The sequence below is a fragment of the Phalangium opilio genome, unplaced genomic scaffold (assembly GCF_054372755.1).
Source record: "Phalangium opilio isolate 3A_F unplaced genomic scaffold, DU_Popi_V2 ptg000017l_1, whole genome shotgun sequence".
Taxonomy (NCBI): domain Eukaryota; kingdom Metazoa; phylum Arthropoda; class Arachnida; order Opiliones; family Phalangiidae; genus Phalangium; species Phalangium opilio.
In genome coordinates, this window is record NW_028324151.1 from 3,673,235 (window position 1) to 3,691,383 (window position 18,149).

Below are 18,149 nucleotides of genomic sequence, written 5' to 3' on the forward strand. Positions count from 1 at the left end.
GTATTATCTTAATACAATTGTTATGTAACGTCATTCTTCCCAGGCTCACCCCCGCCCTTTTGTTCGCTCCCTCGCTCATCAAACTACAGATGGGCATCGCACCGTAAGTTGAATTCTATAGTTGTTTGGCACTAAATCCCCGGCAACCAACCCACAAACCTTGATTGTCTTGACGTGGGACAAAATGCACAAGCGCATGCGTCTTGCCAAATATTTAAGCGCTAAAAGAGTAATGATGAGGGGGAACTATTTATCGCGTATGTGATTCGGTTTAGTAACCTTGCTCTAAATGTTTAAATGATGTTGGGAAGAGTGACGTTACACTTACCCCGCTTTGTGCTTGTACACTTCTCTCGAAGAGAAGTATATATACTTCTGATAAGAATAAATAGTCACATTGAATAAGTTAGAAATCTTTAATAATTGAATAACATTTTTTTAAACATCAATTTTCACGTTTGCGTTGAAGGAAATATTCAAATATCTTTGAAAACATTCCCAACACAGTCTAAGAAGCTTTCTAAAGAGACTGCTGATATTGAATCCTATTCATTTTCATTTTCATTCCATTTAAATATTAGAATATGAATTAATTATTCTAACTAAAAATTAATTAACGCGAGATTTTAGGCTCCTGTTTAATTAGCGTATATAAAAATGGATATCTATCTACAACCTACAAGTCTATACTATATTATTAACAATTAAATGCACCAATTTATTAATTTTGAAAGCTAATTAATAACATCAAACTTAATTAAAATATGGAAATGTGGTGGCGTGGAAAAATAATTCATACTTTTAAAACGTTTAGTAATAAATAATTAATTTTGACTTCTCGATCTCTACTCTTACGGACATTGTAGGACTCTCTATTTAATTTTTAAGTAGGCATAAACTAATTAAGTAAGACTATATTAATTTATATATTAACGATGATGAATAGATATATAACTTTTTTGTTATAAATGAAAGGTTTGTTGTTTTTTTTTTAAATAGATGCTTTGGTTTTCTTGAAGATAAAAATAAAATGCCACATATGTTTTTGTTTTTGTTGTTATTTACATTACATTACAATCCTCCTCCGCTTCTATCAACCGAAATTTTGGTGTATTCCATTTGAGCTGCTCTAGCCAATCGGCTTGAAGATACAGCACCCTTTTTAATTGCATTCATTAACTAAAATAACACCGAATCATAATTAATATTAATTATAATAATCTGTAAGAAGAAGGTTTAACTTAAAGTTGACCGAATTTACCTGCAAATATTCTGAAAGCTCAACAACACCATTTTTATCTAAATCAACTTCATTTAGGATATCGTGAAGTTGTTCCTCAGTTAATTTTTCACCGGAATTCTGCATTATTAAATTAATTTTATTACTAATTAAATATTGATTAAAGTTCCGTCTTCATTACCTTCATGCTACGTCTCAAGTCATTTATACTAATATAACCCTTATGTTCGCGATCGAGTGAATTGAATTGCTTAGTGTAAGTGTTAATTTCGTCAGCAGTGAATGAAAGAGGTAAGTCTTCCCAATTATCGGAAGACATTTGCTGACCCATTTCCTTATGAAGGAATTCAATGGCTTTTTCATATTGGGTCTATAAAGAAACGCTGTTAAATGAAACGAATTGCTCATTAAGCTCTTAACGAATTACTTTCTGCTCAGATTTACTCCATTTCAATTCTTCAGCCATAATTTCGACAATACGAGGCAGAGCTTCTTCAGCCGCAGCTGCGTTTAAAAATGCTAACCTCATTCTACGCGCGATGATATCAACTGCAGTACAGGCGTATTCCCTGACTGCGTAGCGCACCTTGAATTGCATTTAAATTTAGCCCTAAATTAGCCTTATTCCTGATCAGCGCCACCTACCCATAGCGGCGACTTTGAGAACTACTGTAAGCGGCAAGCCAATCAGATGTCGCTAAAATCTGGTGACGTCACTGACTGGCACTCTCGGGTCTTACCAAAAATGACGTCACCAGATTTTAGCGACATCTGATTGGCTTGCCGATTACAGTAGTTCTCAAAGTCACCGCTATGGGTAGATGGCGCTGATCAGGAATAAGGCTAATTAACTCTTCAAAATCTCTTTATAATACCTCAGCTTCTAAGTATGGGAATTCTTCGTGTAGCCTTTTACCAAGAACGGGCCACCGTTTTCCGGTTATACTAGCTAGCTTGGCAACCGTAAAAGCTCTATCACCGTAAGTATTAGCCAAATGTTGGGCCACTTCGTTTTCTAAACCATAATCTTGAACAAGACGAATGAACATAATGGGACTCCATTGATGAGCCCCTTCTAAGAATAACCCGTCAGTTTGACAATCTTTCGCGGGTTTCAATTTAGGGCAAGATTCTATCGCAGCGTCAATAGTTTCTTGGGCCATAACTCTATACGTTGTCCATTTACCGCCTTTGAATCAAATCAAATTAGCAAACTTTACAATATTTCAAAATGCTCGAAGGGTTTGAAATATTGATATAATTTACCAGCTACAGTGACTAATCCTCTATCACTAACGTTAATAATATGATTTCGAGCAATTGATTGTGTATCTTTCTTTTTAGGGTCTAAAACTAATGGTCTAATTCCACTCCATGCGGATAAAACATCTCCGCGTCTGACTTCGATATCTGGACTAAGGTAATGTCGAACTTCGCTAAGAATGAATTGAATGTCAGATTCAGTTGGACAAGGACTGTGAGTGACTTCGCAGGGTCTGTCAGTTGTGCCTGAAAGTTAGTTATAAGTGAGAAAACCTTAAAGGAAAAAGCACAGCTAACATAACATTGTACCTTAAAAGAACGGCCTAGCTCTTATTACAAAATAATTAGTCTTAAAAACGAGGACTACTGCGCCGCCATTGCTTTAGTGACGTCTGATAGCTACCTCTAAAGGGATTGGTTGAATTCTCACAGCCCGAGAGAGGCAAGGTAGGGGTTCGGACCGTTCGGCGGCGCAGTAGTCCTCGATTTTAGAAAAAGGCCGTTCTTTTAAGGTATAATGTTATGTTATCTTGCTTTTCGTTTAAGAGCATATATTTTTACCAGCAATTGTTGCTTTTTCCCAAGGCAAAAAGAAAATTACGCGGCCGTCACTTGTCGCTGGATCTAACAAACCCATACTGGCTGGGCTATAATAATCGGGTAAAATAATGTGCACACCAGCGCTTGGTTGACAAATTTTAGGGGTTTCCGCATCGTCCATTTGACGAATGCTATCAGTAAAAGGACCAGTCGCGTTGATCACGCACTTGGCACGAATTTCAAACTCTTTGCCTATTTAAAAACGTGAAATATTTCACACCATCCTTAAGAATATGCAGATAACCGAATCAAAATCTAACCAGTAATCATATCTTTCGCTTTGGCTCCACTAATTTTCTCTTGACCATTTTCATCTTTCGTTTTCAATAAATCAGTAACAGCAGTATGGTTAACAACATTAGCGCCATGTCGAGCCGCGGTTAAAACTATGGCCAAGTTCATTCTAGCATCATTGTGTTGTCCTAATTAAAATAAATTTCAGGCTCCTCTTTTTTCTTTTTATCCCAAAGCTAAAATGACCTCACCATCGTAATAAACTAAAGCACCGCATAAATTATCTTTTTTCAACATAGGGAAGAGTTCCAAAGCTCTACTTTTAGAGAGGAAATAACTGGATTTGACATTTTTAGAACCAGCTACAAAATCGTAGGCTTTAATGCCAACCCAATAATAGGGAACTTGCCACCATCTAATCGTTTAGAAAATAATAATTTGACCCCGTTCAAGCTTAATTAAACATCGGCAGAAGTCCATTAAATGAAGTGTGGACCCGGGGAATACCACGCACACTTCATAAAACGGACTTCAGTCACTTCAAAAGGACAGATTAAACATCTACCTATAAACCGGAAGCATAATTGGTAAAGGTGAAGATAAATGAGGGGCAATTTCAAGTAGATTTGCACGTTCGTGTAAAGCCTCTTTAACCATTTTGTACTTAATGAAACGAATTAATTTTTAATTTAGATAAATTTCTAATTAATTTGTCAGCAGTTAAATGTTATACCTGCTCTCGATCAAAATTCATAATGGCTTTTTGTAAATATCTAACGCCCCCGTGAATAAGTTTTGTGCTACGACTGCTCGTTCCCGAACTAAAATCATCTAATTCAACTAAGGCGGTTTTAAATCCTCTTGTGGCGGAATCCAAGGCGACTCCAGCACCAGTTGCGCCACCCCCAATAATAAGAATGTCATATTCCGGCGTTTCTTGCAATGCTTTTAACTGATCGGCTCTAGAGAGAAGTGGCAATGTTGGTCTTTTACGTTGAGGGGTTTCAGCAAGAACCACGGATTTCTAAAAATCCCCAGCAAAATCATCATCATTTATTTTATTATAAACGAAACGTTTGCAAAAATCATGTTAAATCATAGTATCCATACAAAAAAGTGTATTTATAACATAAACATGATAAGTGTATTTTTTATTATTACATAAAAACAGAATTGGTATTTTATTAATTTTATTTTCAAGGTTAATATATCAAAATAGAGGCCATACAATTTTTAAAGGAAAAGTGTCAAAGCTCTATACAAAAACCGTTTCTACAGTGGTACTGAGGGGAGGAGCTACGGGGACGAGACGTCAACATTAGTAGTCTAAATTGTATGGCCTGAGCTGACGACTTTCAATAGAGAGCTGTCAGATGAGATAGTAGTACTAGTACGTCACACCCTCCCAAGTCTGTTCTGGTAGCAATATTGGGTGGTATCAGCTTCATTCCTGCTTTAAACCCACCAATAAGGCAGCATAAATTATGTCACGAGACAAAGCTCCTCCTCCAATTGAAAGCTCTCTATATGGTCGTCAAAACCGAGGTAAGAGTTTGGGGTAGCAGAGCGGACTATTTGAGATGTGAAGTTGCTGATTAAAGCATTAAGGTCATTGACACTGACCTTTGCCTTAATCTAACCCTATGGTTCCTGACTAAACTGTAAACTACTATTCAGACATGCTTGACCAACACCAGCTATCTTATAGAGCTATTTCAATTGGGGGGGGGGGGAGGATAAGGAGAGTTTTTGAGGCGGGGTTTATCCAGTCCCCGCCCAGGCGCCTTATTATGTGCGAAATTTAGCATAGAGTTCTTCAGTGGCCAGCACGGTGGGAGGGTGCAAACCGGGTCCTTTTATTGGTAGGCCCAAATGAGACGTTTCCCCCCTTCAACTGATATAGCTCTATATGCGATCAGAAGGGGATAATAGAGAGAAGTATATACTTCTGATGCGATTTAACAATTTCTTTTTTATCATGAGACTTGCTCTTTAACAAAAAAACGGAAGAATCTTAGAGTCCATTCAATTGAATGACAAATATTGAACTAGGCTAAGACTTATTGATACAGCTTTTCAATCCCAAGGATATTGCCAGACGTTTGATCCCAAACGTATCTAATCTATTATGGCACGCGTAAAGATCGTGCTTACTCAAAGTGGCAATAAAAGAAAGCAACAAGACAAGAATAGATATCATGCATGTACAAAACACTTGGCCTTATTCCAGGAGGCAAAATTGCAAAGGAAAAGGGCTATTATATAAGAGAGTCAAGGATAACAACGTAGAACAAAATTCAATTAACATAATTAATTAAAATTAAATTCTAATGAATATAATTACAATAATAATTAAGCTAATTAAATAGGTACAGGAAATATTAAATTTAAAGCCCTTTGATTGACACTGCTTCCTACTTATTCAAATCGAAAGTGTTATCTTGATTACGATTGCGACAGATAAAATAACATTATACTTACATTAGAATCGAAGATTTGGGTCAAACCATAACCTACAGCAGCGGCTCCACTACCTCCCAAAGCTATAATTCCCAATTTTCGCAACCTTGAGCTTGCCATGATAATTTCGTTGTATATTAAGTTACTCGGATAAACTTACAGAACTGCTAACTATTAATTATATAGTCCTAAACCTGAAAATAGAAGAAAGAATCAAATGTCACCACCTGAAAACCATGGTAACATGACAGCGACCCAATGACCCCTAATATATTAAAGAGAAAACCCAGTTCCATTTGGGTCCATCATCCCATTTACCGTTAAATTATGTTTTAAATATACTAAAAGTTGTTAAAAATGCACCACTAAATACTTAAGTTACTAATTAGGCATTTGAATTATTGTAAATTTACCTAAAATCCTACAAAAATCCTTTAAACCCGGCAAAAACAAACGACACCCGCCGCACCGCAAGCCATAAACACAACCGAATAAATGTTACAGGGTGGGGCGAAAAATTTCGGTCCTCCCCATTTGTCTATTTTTGATCTATTTTGATAAATCAGTGGAGCACCTGCCATCTAGCGAGAACAGTCACATTGAGTACAAAACGGTTACACACTCTTGAAGTACTAGAGTGGCCTTTGCTTTATTGGGGTACGTGGGACACTTTTGAAAACATTGGGACGGACGGACAGCTTCCAAGTTTATCACGCGATGGTGTCGCCATCTCGAAGCCTAGATAAGAAATGTATTCTTGAAATCAGTCAAATTTCCCGCCTTTTCTTTTAGTTCCCTTGGTTGCACCGGGATGGCGCCACGAGCGCGTGATATAGTTAGTTGGGTCTTCCCGCCTTTTCATTTTAGTTTCTTTGGTTGCATCGGGATGGCGCCACAAGCGCGTGATATAGAAGTTCCCACGTTTCTTTTAATTCCTTTGGTTGCATCGAGATGGCGCCACGAGCGCGTGATATAGTTAATTTTTTCGGTGCATTCAGTGCTCAAAGCGAAACTAGCCGAAGAATAAAAACTGGAGAGGAGATTCAGCGTCGGAGAGTTTCTTTCGAGTTACCTAATTCCGTAAGTAATAAACTTTTTAAATATAATTATGGATATTTTATTTAAATAAGGTGATATTGCTAAAATCCGAACAAAGTTTTTAACGTACATTATGTAATATTATATAATGTCGGATGTTGAATGTGAATTCTCGCTAAGCCTTTGAAATAGCAATGCAATTTTGTGGCATGGTCGCCGCCGACAGTGAATGAAATGCCTTATAATTATTGCATAATTTCAGATTATAAATCAAGAAAGAATCATGGCAGCCCAGATATTTAATACTTTGGGTAAATTGGGCGTAGGAATCGCCCTAACTGGTAGTGTTCTCAACAGTGCACTTTATAATGTTGACGGAGGTCATAGAGCAGTTATATTTGATCGGTTTATGGGTGTTAAAGACACTGTTGTTGGAGAAGGAACACATTTCCTCATACCCTGGGTCCAAAAGCCCATCATTTACGACGTGCGATCTAGACCTAGAAATATTCCAGTTACAACTGGAAGCAAGGGTATGATAACCTCTTGTTAAAACCATAAAGAAGTGGTTTATAATGTACGATAACTTCGCCCATCAGACTTGCAGAATGTAGCCATCACCCTTAGGATATTATTTAGACCAGTTCCCGCTACTTTACCCAATATGTACATGACCTTAGGCTTGGATTATGACGAACGTGTTTTGCCCTCTATCACCACTGAAGTTTTAAAAGCTGTTGTGGTATGAAAACCTCGTTAAAAAAAAAAAAATTAAGGAGAGAACAATAAACCCTGAGTTATCCATCCATCCATGCAGGCTCAATTTGATGCTAGTGAAATGATCACTCAGAGAGAATTAGTTTCCCAAAAAGTATCTGAAGAATTAACGGAAAGGGCTTCTCAATTTGGATTGATTTTAGATGATATTTCAATTGTATGGTTTTCATTTCAAATTAATTTAATTAAATTTAAGTAACTAATTTTGATTAATATTTTCTCTAGACTCACTTAACTTTTGGTAGAGAATTTACAGCTGCCGTAGAAATGAAACAAGTAGCTCAGCAAGAAGCCGAGAGAGCTAGATTTCTCGTGGAAAAAGTAATATTAATTATGTTGAAGGGAAATGTATTATATTAGGTGATTAATTTCTCACCTAATTTTTTTAATTAATTAATTATTTAGGCTGAACAACACAAAAAAGCTACTGTCATCTCGGCAGAAGGTGACGCCCAAGCTGCTGGTTTATTAGCGAGAGCTTTTGGTGAAGCTGGAGAAGGTTTAGTTGAACTTAGACGTCTCGAAGCTGCTGAGGATATTGCTTACCAATTATCTAGATCCAGGAATGTAGTTTATCTTCCATCAGGGCAACAAACATTGTTAAGCTTACCGCAATAAACTTAATAAACTTCATTTAATTGAATTCGCAACACATTTAAATAAAATTATCTTTTGTTTTTCAATAAAATAAAATAATTAGAATATTCAATAAATTTGATTTGGCAAATAATAATTAGAATTTTGTTGTAAGAAAGTAAGAGGTATTAATTAATTAAATAAAGATTTAGTTATTAATAAAAATAATTGGTGACTCGTTAACTTATTTCTTTCTTCATACATTTTTTTATTCTTTTCATTTATTAATTTAATTTTCAAATTCCATTTGGAAATATCAAATATGGTTTTTTTTTCCGAGTAATTTTTAATTTTAAGTTTTGTTCTCAATCTAATTAAGTACAGGTGCGCACCGCTACAAATTACAAATCTTAATTAACAATTTAAATCTTACCAAAAAACGTTCCTTTTTTTTTTTTTGTCTTTTTTTTTTTTTGCTTTAAATAATTTAATTAAAAGTTAATATTTTAAATTTCAATATAAAATTCTCTTCCATCGTTTCCTCTTCATACAAATTGATCTGACGCAATTTTTTATTATATTAATTTGACTAAACGAAACGATTGTTTCAATATACAAAAATTTAAAAAAAGAAACAAAGAAACAATTCAATTCCTCCGTCTTTTATCATTTCTTCTCCGCTAATCTGGAACTAGATTTTTTTTTTATTACTCTTTAGTATTTATTAATTTTTATTAGGAAAAATAAGTAGCTTTGTCACGTTGATTATTATTAATTATTAAATTACTTAGTTTTAATTAATTATGTTTGTCAGAGAAATAACGAATTAATATTTTCATTTTATGATACAAATACAAAAGTGAGTGAGCAAATTTTAATTCATAAATTATTAAATTTTGTCTCCTTTACTGGAATAAATTAAGTCAAAAAAAAAAAAAAATCACGTAAAACTTGTGTGGTGTGTGCTTGGAATTTTTTTATTGATGTGTTTTTGAAGACTAGATACGCCTCTTAAAGGGACGGTGAAGTAGAAAATCAAGTGATTTTTTATCGATTCTTCTACTAATTATAAGACCAGTCTGCATAGTCAAACATTCAGGAAATAAATACCTCCGAATGATTTTAAAATTATTTCAAATTAGGTTCAGATTTTAAGGATAATTTTAAACAAGGACTTCCGACCAATCGCGTAACGCCCTGCCTTTTTATTAACAAAATTCTCGTGGCACGCTCCATGTCTCGCGCCACGATTGTCACGTCGCGCGCCTAATTTTATCAAATCTCGTGATAAATTTCATTCGACACGGAGCATGCGTGCCACGAGAATTTTGTTAACAAAAAGGCAGGGCGTTACGCGATTGGCTGGCAGTCCTTCTTTAAAATTATCCTTAAAATCTGAACCTAATTTGAAATAATTTTAAAATCATTCGGAGACTGTATTTATTTCCTGAATGTTTGACTATGCAGACTGGTCTTATAATTAGTAGAAGAATCGATAGAAAAATCACTTAATTTTCTACTTCACCCTCCCTTTAAGACTCAAAAACGCTCGCAAACTTCTTTGCACACAATTAAACCATTTTATATCACATCTATTATAAATTTAATTTAAATTAATTTAACTTGTTTAAAAAAAAAAGGAAAAAATATAAACATTAAACAATTTTTTTTTTCAAAATATAACTCTCGATATATAAACTTTTAAATCCTAAATAAATTTGTGTTGGATTATATATTTAATATTAATTATAGTTTTGAGTATATAATCATACAATTATGGTTTCATTTCGTGACTAGAAGTGATTTACAATTTCTCTTTTTTTTTCCCTTTCCTTTCTTAAACATTTTTGATTCGTTTCTTTTAGGATTACAATCTTGTGACTTCATCTTTATCTTCACCATTCGCTGTTTTTTTCCCATTTTTTGTGGCCTTACCGCTATTAGGGGTCGTCGTTGCTGCCTGAGTTACGTTTGTTGAAGTAGAATGTTGTTGGTTTTGAGAGGCCGCTGTTGATTTACAAGGGGAAGGATTACGGGATTGCGATTCTTGACTAGAAACTGAGACGTCATCTTCCGATACCCGTGGTGGTCCTGGACTACTTGTCGCTGTCAATGGATTCTCCAAACAATCCCACGATCCTTTAGGCGTATTAGTCGTGGTTGAGGGTAAACTATTGCAAACAGTTTTTTTATTTCCAACCGAGGCTTTCGGCAACGTAGCGAATTGCTTGATGGCGGCCGCGGTATTATTGCCGGTAGAACCGCCGCTGCTGTAACGTCCTCGACCCAATCGAGTGAAACTGGGTTCCGAATGGACCGAGGACGCCATTAATCCATTCCCCATGGAATTAGAGGCCAGGTGTTCGTCCCAAACGTCTAATGAACTAGTACAAGCGCTAGAACAAGTACTACACGCGCCGCTAGTGGCTGTGTCATCGGTTGTTGCGCTGTCATAGCTTCTTAGACTACAGGGACTGTGAGATATTGGGCCGTGACCCCCTCCGTGACTGGAAGACGAAGACCTTGGGCCACTACTACTCGATCGCCCGTAACCGCTTCCTCTCTCTTTCCATGCTAAAAAAAAACGCGGTTAGATTCACTCTCGAGGTGTTCGGGTTGTTCCGCTACAAACTTAATATGCGATATGGATTTACTACAATATATTTTCGGTTTTTTAACTGACAAAATAAAGCCACTAAGCTAAGCCAGTTAAGCCTACCATTTGTGAAGCGAAGAAGCAAAGATCGTTTCTTTTCTGAATTTATCCCAATTGCGGCATTATTGAGCAAAATATAATTGTTCAATTCGTAAAAAACCCCAAAAACTTCATTCAAATCAACCTAAACACGAGTTAAATATACCTTGTAATATTTGACGTTCTTTTTCGCAAAGATGTTCGAGCTCCGCTTTCTTGTCTTGCAACAATTTCTAATAAAAACAATCATTATTTTTTTCTAACGTAAAATTGGTAAGAGACGACCCGTTTACCTTAAGTTGTAAATATTTTACATGCAATTCTACTTTATGTACACAGTCTTCGAATAGCACCACCATTCGCATAGTGTGTTCGCAAGATTGAATGTATTGAACTAGCGTCTTGTGATCTACTTTCTCCATATCATGTCCATTGATAGATAAAATGACATCACCTAAAAACCACCCCTATTAGACTATATACGCGTTAAATTAATAGCTAGTCTTATTACCAGGCCTCATTCCCGCTCTGAATGCAGGCCCATCGTACTCTACATAGTCCACATAAGTTATAAGCTCAATTTCATGATCCCTCTTATGATGGATGCCGTAAGTCTACAGTAACGAAGCTATTACTATCGGAAATTATTTGACAGCGCGTTAATAACGTTCCCCCATACTTGTAAAGTAAATCCGAAAGAGCCATTTTTTCTTTCAACTATGATAGTCCTACGTCTTCGATCTTCGTCAGGTCGAGTAACGATAACTCTGTCATTTTTAACCCGTTCCAGGATCTGATGCTTGAAAGAATTAGGGTTCTTATAAGCGACAATAATTACTGGTAATTTTCTAAAGAATCCCATTATTTTTATTATATATATTAGTAAGGATTAGTCAAATAACGTAACTCTGCGCAAAAACTAAAACTTATCAAATAAAAGAAACTCAAGTGGTTTTACAAGTAAATTTATAATATTTTAAAACACAGTGACGAAACCTCCCCCAAAATAATAAACAGGTATTTAAAAATATAATATTAAAAAACAATCAAAATGAATAAAAAACGAAACACATTTTTTTTGGAATAAAAAACTTTATTGCCCCTGGTGGATTCGCTTCTCCTGTAAGCAGAATTTTTAAAAGGCAAAAACATCTTAAAGGGGTTATATATTTGACCTTTGATATTGTTCTCAGCTTCCAAGTTTAGATTTAAAGGTCATTTGCGGGGAAAAGTGCTTTAGGATAAAATATTCCCAAGCAGCTGCTGCAGTGACAGAGTGAAATATTGATCTCTTTTTGTAGGCCTGATATATGTTTCGCTAAAAAAAAGGCAACTTTCCAGGAAAGCACGGTAGGTGGTCCAAGGCTTATCTCTTCGTGACCATTTAGGTCTATTTTTTGCTTGTGTACTCATTTTTAGCCCCTTCCATCCCATTTTAGTAGGTTAAGAGAACAGATACCGCAAATCCAGGAGGAATGTGGGATGTTACAAAAAAGGATGCGGAGAAGAGAAGCTCCGGATGAGATTTAAGGTGTTCAAAGGAGAAGCCACCTACTTGGGACGCCTCTAGGGTGTTTAAGCCTTGGTGATGATGATGAAAATGATGCCTTTTTCTTCTGTGTTTTTTACCAGGAGACGCGGAACTCATCCCATTTCCGACGAACATCCTCGCTCGTCCTCTGTCCATTAATTATTTTTATTTACAAGATTTACATTACATTTATATTTTACGATAGACTGGCATCGGAATAATTCCGAGCATCCCAAACTCAATAGCGTCACGTGACTGTATCCTCCCTCTCGCGGGCAAGCTCAAACCAATCGCGGGCGTCTCGAAACGCAGTTTTTGATAGGCGCGATTTGAACTAACCGAACCAATAAGCATCTCTCTAAATCCAACGGTTTTCTAGTCTGCTCTCTTTCAAAGGTAAACGGAGTGTCGGGTTAGCTCCCAGTTTTTAAGTTATTTCAACGATAATTAATCGAGTTAAACTGTGAAATGTGACGTATATAAACGCCTAAAGTGACCCTTTACGCGAGTATATAATCGTTTGCGCGTGTGAATCGCGAAAATGTGGTGAACTTTCATCTTTTTTGAACGGATTCCCCCAAAACATCGAGACAACTTTCGAAGAAAATTCGGTGCGTCGACCTACGCATGCTTGAGGGATCTGTCAAATCGGACTTTTCATCTAAAACATGGCTGCGGTCGTGAGGCAGGAGCTAAGAAATCTGGAAATTAAAACCAAGTCCATCGAAGCCACCCTCATCCCACTAGTCACCCAAGTGAGTAAATTTTAATTAAGATACATTGGAAACTATTGGCGAGCGTTTCCGCGATTTAATCGTCTTTAATCCGGACATAATCCGGAGCGGGCTTTGGGGGGAATCCGCTCCGTCTGTCCGTGTCGTAGACACACGGCTACTAAAACTTGAAAGAGGGAAAACGTAAAGACCGCATGCCGGTAGTAAATAGTATATCAACGCGACTTTTGACCGTATTCAAAGCCATCTTTCCGAGTAAACTTCGCAATCTCACTAGACCGTAAATAATGACACGGAGTTGATTAATTAGGTGAAAGTTTTGACGGGAAAGTAGGCCAAGTTTAGTATTTACTTCCTGAAAGTGAAATAGAGTTAGAAATGTCATAAATTCAACTTCAAATTAACTTTCTTTTTTTAAATACAAGGGAAATGGGAATAAATTTAATAGGTTTTTAACGACCTTGGAAAAGAATTTATAGGAATAGAAACAATTAAATTTAATTAAGAGTGAGCAGCTGATGATCTTTCTAATTAAAATAACCCCGCAGCGGATGTTTTTCCAACCATCTCTTTTATTTCATCCCACCAATTTCTTTTTTCTTGTTGTATAAATTATGTAAGAAATTACCCTTTCTATTCCAATGAAGTAATTTTTCTTCAAGTGTCAGTTATACAAGAATGTAAATTACACTTTTTACCACCCGTTGTCTCGTGAATCGTACAATTCATCCATGAATAATTAACTTTAAACGTGACTTACAAATAACGTTTGAAGTATACAGCGTGTTTCTTATTAGTCTTCCATAAATTAAAGGTGTTGTTCTTAGGGTCAAACTGAGGTTAAAGTGTCACCAGAACGCTGGTGAAGTAATGCTATTAACTCCATGCACACGTGTGGCTATTTCCTTGGTTTTAGGGACCAATCTATGGGAGCACGTATCTCCGTGACTTAATGCTGTAGACCACATGTTCTTTGAGGCATTCCATTCACTTTGACCCTAAGAAAGAACACACGCTTTAATTTTTAACAGACTTATCAGAAACACTCTTCACTGAGCCTAAGGATTTTTATTCTTATTTACTGTTGGGGGCCTAACAGGTGTTATTTTAGCAAATTCTTCATTATACATCGTCTTACATGACACATACTGTCAATTAATAGGAGCTGTATTTGCCATTATTAGAGGAACCACTCATTGGTTTCCTTTATTTTTAGGAGTAGCTATTAGTCCTCGATAACTTAAAACTCATTTTTTAATTATACTCTTAAAGATGCTTTGGAAATATCTAAACGTTACGTAAACAAATTATAACTTCAAGAAATTGTTTTATAATCATAATTCGATACTCGTGTGAGAATTGATTGAAATTCTCGTTATTATTTATGCGAAATCGCCTAGCTTGTAAGGAAACTCCCCCGCAAGTCTCGAATCCTCATTTATTTCGGAGAAAATCGTCGTGTTTTATTACTCCAAAGAAACAAGTTTAATTAGGGTTAGGAAATATGACATTTTTCCAAACCTCCCAGAGTCCCAGGGCCATCTTTCCCTTCCACACGCCCCGCCCCGCCCCCTTTTGGAAACAGCATCGAAATCATTAATTACGACCCTTAGTCGCATTTTATTTTCGGTTAAGCCGTTTAAAGATAAGCCAAGGGATAAAACTTTTAGGCCAGATTAATCGGACTTTGGACCAAAAAAAAAAAGGAAAAAATATATTACTGAGTTTCAGCTTGGCCATTAGAGAGATGCCTTTAGGGAGATGTAGGGGGGAGCACGTCATGGCCAGATGACGATGTAATATGGTTAAAGGGAGGCGGGGAGTGTTACTAAAGATGAAAGTAAAAAAAAGGGCTACTAATTAAATAAGTTTTGGTTGAAAAGAAAAGGGGGGGGGGCGTTCCTAAATGTTTTTAATTTTTTTTTTGGTATGTTGAAGTCTTGAAGAAAGTATTAAGTATAACTTTTCCGATATTGCAATTAACATTTCTTTAAGACACCGAGCGCATTTTATATCACGTTATCTTAACATCAAGAATTAATCTTTTATTCACACGAATATCGTAGCACTTACCAATCATGTTCGTCACAAGTTACATTTTGGACTCAAAATTACTTTTTTTTCCTTGAGTTACTCTCCTCCATTTTTAGAACACCCTGTAGATGAAGAGAGTTTAGGTTGATGGGAAGTTGTAATTTTTTTTTAATTACAAATAACTTAACTCTTCATTTCTTGACGGGCAGGTCAATTTGGCGCGAAGACGGGAGAGCAATTTGGCAATCACATGTCATTAGGAGCCAATTAGTTAAAGACATCTTATCATTAAGCTGCGTAGGGACAAAGGCCTGGGAAATTAATGTAACTGATAAACAAATACAAAGATTATCTCTTAAGCAAGTTTAAACCTCAATTAAATTGTATATATAGTTATTTATAGTATAGTTTTGTAGTATTAGAGGTTTTAAGGGCTATTTTAACATCCCTTTAAATATTTTATTTATAAAACATCAGGGATGTTTAAATTATTCCACTGACGTCGTTAGCGCCGGAGGGAATTTTAATTATGTATGTATTTAAAAATTTGCCCTTTGTTAGGGCGCGCCAAAAGTTGAAGGAACCTTCCCTTCCATCCCATATAAATTTGAGTTCTTCCTTTTCCGCGCCTGCAATTTTCATTAAAATTCCGTTTTATTGTTTTATAGCAGTAAAATATGACTTATACGGAATGCCCGCTAGTTTTACCTAAATATACCATTTGGGAGATTTTACCAAATACCAAGTATTCTCTTTGGACCGCTTTTTAATTATAAATTTTCCCCAAATTTTATATTGAAACGGGTCAAGCCAGCCATCTTTAAGAGAGGTCGGACAGTAATTTGTTGGAGTTTATTTTCCTCGATTACGCTGCGATTTAATCAAATATCATACCCTACTGCATATTATTGACAATAGTGTTATATACAGTCATCTTAATCTAAATATTATGTTGGTTTTTTTAAAGTGTTCTACCCCTTTTACGAAAAGGTCAATTTATATACTAGACTCGGAGGTCAAACTGTAGGTTCACCAAATAGTCCGTCGTATTTCTTGCCGGGGAAAATTAATACTTCGGAGAATTTAAAGACTGTTGGGAGATGTAAATGAACTCTACCGATTGGCTGGCTGTTAGGGGACGGGGGGGGGGGTGGTCCAACGGACTAAATAGCGAATTAAATTGTGACAGATTTATTACAGGTGATTAAAAGGAAACTGCATGCTGTACAGCTAGCCTTGCCTAGCTAGGTTTCCTTTTCTATACGAAATTATCCTCGGGTAGTTGCATGCAAGGCTCGCGCGCGCCTTATATATTGTACTCTCTTCTTTGTAAAGGTTCGTCTCATCTGGATTGTACTGCTTTAAAATGATAAAGTAGCTCCAGGTTCTCTTGTAATCGCGCGTAGTAGCCAAGAAGCTACCTGTTGAATGTTGGAGATGAACGAAACTAATGAACTTTTATAAAGAGAAAGCCGCACGAGCTCACGTGCACTGTAGAAGTATATAATCTTTCTTTCGTCGAAGTGTTCCGTTTTCTTCTAAACTTTAAATAATAGGCTAAATTCCGCACGATTAAATTTATCTACAGTGGAATTCCTTTTAAGGGAAAATAGCCTCGTTAAGTTCATCTCATTCCGAATACCCGATTTTTAGCTTATTGTGTGTGTCCCTAGTTTTTTTAATATCACGAACGATTTTTATTAAAATAGCGGATTAATGGTTGTTGAATACTTTTTTGACATTCATTCATTTATCAAGTGCGTTCACGAAGTCTCTCCGGAGTTCTCTGGTAGCAATTTAAGGCCCTTTTTCACAGTTCCCTTTCCTTTAAAAAATAGTTTTCTGAAGAAGAAGGGTATACGTTCTTTCCGCCTTACTGGTTTCTCTCTGGTTTTTAATAATACTTATAATATAGGAGGAGACTTTAAGTCCCCTGAAGCAGATTTGAATTTTGTATCTCATTTAACCATTTTTTTTCTTCATCCTCCCTCAAGAGCCGAAAGATTGAAAAGAAGCCGAATTAAGATATTTAGCGTAGTACTTCTTCTTTTATCTTTTTTCAAAGAGAGGCCTGTCATTTGTCTTAAATTGTTTTTGAAAAGCCCCCACACACAGACTCGGTTTCAGCTCGAGTGTAAGAGTTGATAAAATTTTCCTTCAGTCTCAAATATGGATGGAAATTGCGTAACTTTTATGCTTGTATTGTGACCTCGCATTATGCGACGTTGATTATAAGATATGCTCCATAAGTATGACAATAATTCCTAATGCTAGAGACTTAAACCTCGAGATAACTAGTTTGAGAACGACGGAAGCGAGAATTGAAGTCCTACACTCGGTGGTTAATTAATTTTGCAGGACTTCTTCCATCTAGGTCCTATTTAGTCCGCATTACTAAGCCTTTGACAGCGCCTCACCAGGTGTCTTCGCTTTGCCTCGAATCTATGACCAACTTCAATCACTTCATGAATGACAAGCTCCAGTTTCTAAGTTACCAGTGACAAACTTATTTATGGAACATATCTTATGAACTTATCGCTATCAAAACGTAAATACATGTCTACCTTCGTGCCACTTTTCCTATACTTCCTTTTAGCAATGCCAGAGCTGCTATTCCTGTCTTTTTTGAATAAATTCATGTTTAGTAGCTCGTAGGCGATCTATTAGCAAAAATAAAAAAAAAACTTTGTAGGAAAATAGACCTCTCGAGGCGATACTGTAGGATTTTATCTACACACTTTTGAAATTAGTTTTTCTTTGCTTTTTTTTTCATTTTGTTTCTGCGATAATGGGATACTGATAAACATTTACGGGATGGTTTATGATATACGCCTTGCTGTTAGGTATATCTTTATTAGAATTTGAAGGCTTGGTTTATCATATCTGACTTCAAGACATTTCACAGCGCTAAGTACAAAAAAGCCTACGTCAGATTTTTAAAAATAAATGAATGACAGGAATAGTTGT

At 36.0% G+C, this 18,149-nt stretch overlaps 4 protein-coding genes and 1 long non-coding RNA gene across 8 annotated transcripts in view; 2 read left to right on the plus strand and 3 right to left on the minus strand.

Annotated features, from left to right (window-relative positions):
* Positions 1 to 402: 402 nt before the first annotated feature.
* Positions 403 to 6,350, minus strand: Gpo1 (glycerophosphate oxidase 1). The gene is made up of 13 exons (XM_089866396.1): positions 6,211 to 6,350; positions 5,819 to 5,991; positions 4,071 to 4,361; positions 3,903 to 4,000; positions 3,589 to 3,752; positions 3,364 to 3,525; positions 3,065 to 3,295; positions 2,507 to 2,749; positions 2,116 to 2,429; positions 1,668 to 1,826; positions 1,422 to 1,610; positions 1,262 to 1,360; positions 403 to 1,179 (listed from the first exon to the last, which is right to left on the minus strand). The coding sequence occupies exons 2-13, from the start codon at positions 5,915 to 5,917 to the stop codon at positions 1,072 to 1,074; spliced, it is 2,157 nt and encodes a 718-aa protein (XP_089722522.1). The 5' UTR covers positions 5,918 to 5,991; positions 6,211 to 6,350; the 3' UTR covers positions 403 to 1,071.
* A 388-nt stretch (positions 6,351 to 6,738) lies between these two features.
* On the plus strand, positions 6,739 to 8,416 carry Phb1 (prohibitin 1). The gene is made up of 6 exons (XM_089866407.1): positions 6,739 to 6,877; positions 7,098 to 7,368; positions 7,435 to 7,577; positions 7,653 to 7,769; positions 7,838 to 7,933; positions 8,018 to 8,416. The coding sequence occupies exons 1-6, from the start codon at positions 6,749 to 6,751 to the stop codon at positions 8,228 to 8,230; spliced, it is 969 nt and encodes a 322-aa protein (XP_089722533.1). The 5' UTR covers positions 6,739 to 6,748; the 3' UTR covers positions 8,231 to 8,416.
* A 330-nt stretch (positions 8,417 to 8,746) lies between these two features.
* On the minus strand, positions 8,747 to 12,695 carry ssp6 (PDZ domain-containing short spindle 6). Of its 3 annotated transcripts, XR_016381753.1 has the most exons (8): positions 12,439 to 12,695; positions 11,563 to 11,682; positions 11,395 to 11,497; positions 11,177 to 11,337; positions 11,050 to 11,116; positions 10,908 to 10,943; positions 9,728 to 10,762; positions 8,747 to 9,196 (listed from the first exon to the last, which is right to left on the minus strand). XR_016381753.1 is itself a non-coding variant. In XM_089866405.1 (7 exons), the coding sequence occupies exons 1-7, from the start codon at positions 12,568 to 12,570 to the stop codon at positions 10,056 to 10,058; spliced, it is 1,326 nt and encodes a 441-aa protein (XP_089722531.1). In that variant the 5' UTR covers positions 12,571 to 12,695; the 3' UTR covers positions 8,747 to 10,055. The 3 variants fall into 3 exon arrangements, 2 of the variants coding, with proteins under 2 accessions (XP_089722531.1, XP_089722532.1); XM_089866405.1 differs by having other exon boundaries at positions 8,747 to 10,762; XM_089866406.1 differs by lacking the exon at positions 10,908 to 10,943 and having other exon boundaries at positions 8,747 to 10,762.
* A 106-nt stretch (positions 12,696 to 12,801) lies between these two features.
* alpha-Catr (alpha-catenin related) overlaps positions 12,802 to 18,149 on the plus strand; it is a 157,382-nt gene continuing 152,034 nt past the window's right edge. For both annotated transcript variants that reach the window (XM_089866402.1, XM_089866403.1), the window contains exon 1: positions 12,802 to 13,169. In XM_089866402.1, the coding sequence (XP_089722528.1) occupies positions 13,083 to 13,169 (87 nt within the window). In that variant the 5' untranslated portion in view covers positions 12,802 to 13,082. The remainder of the gene's footprint in view (positions 13,170 to 18,149) is intronic.
* LOC149702545 (uncharacterized) lies at positions 15,240 to 17,836 on the minus strand. Its single transcript, XR_016381754.1, has 4 exons — positions 17,747 to 17,836; positions 17,600 to 17,668; positions 15,371 to 15,493; positions 15,240 to 15,304 (listed from the first exon to the last, which is right to left on the minus strand). It is a non-coding gene; the product is annotated as an uncharacterized LOC149702545 (long non-coding RNA).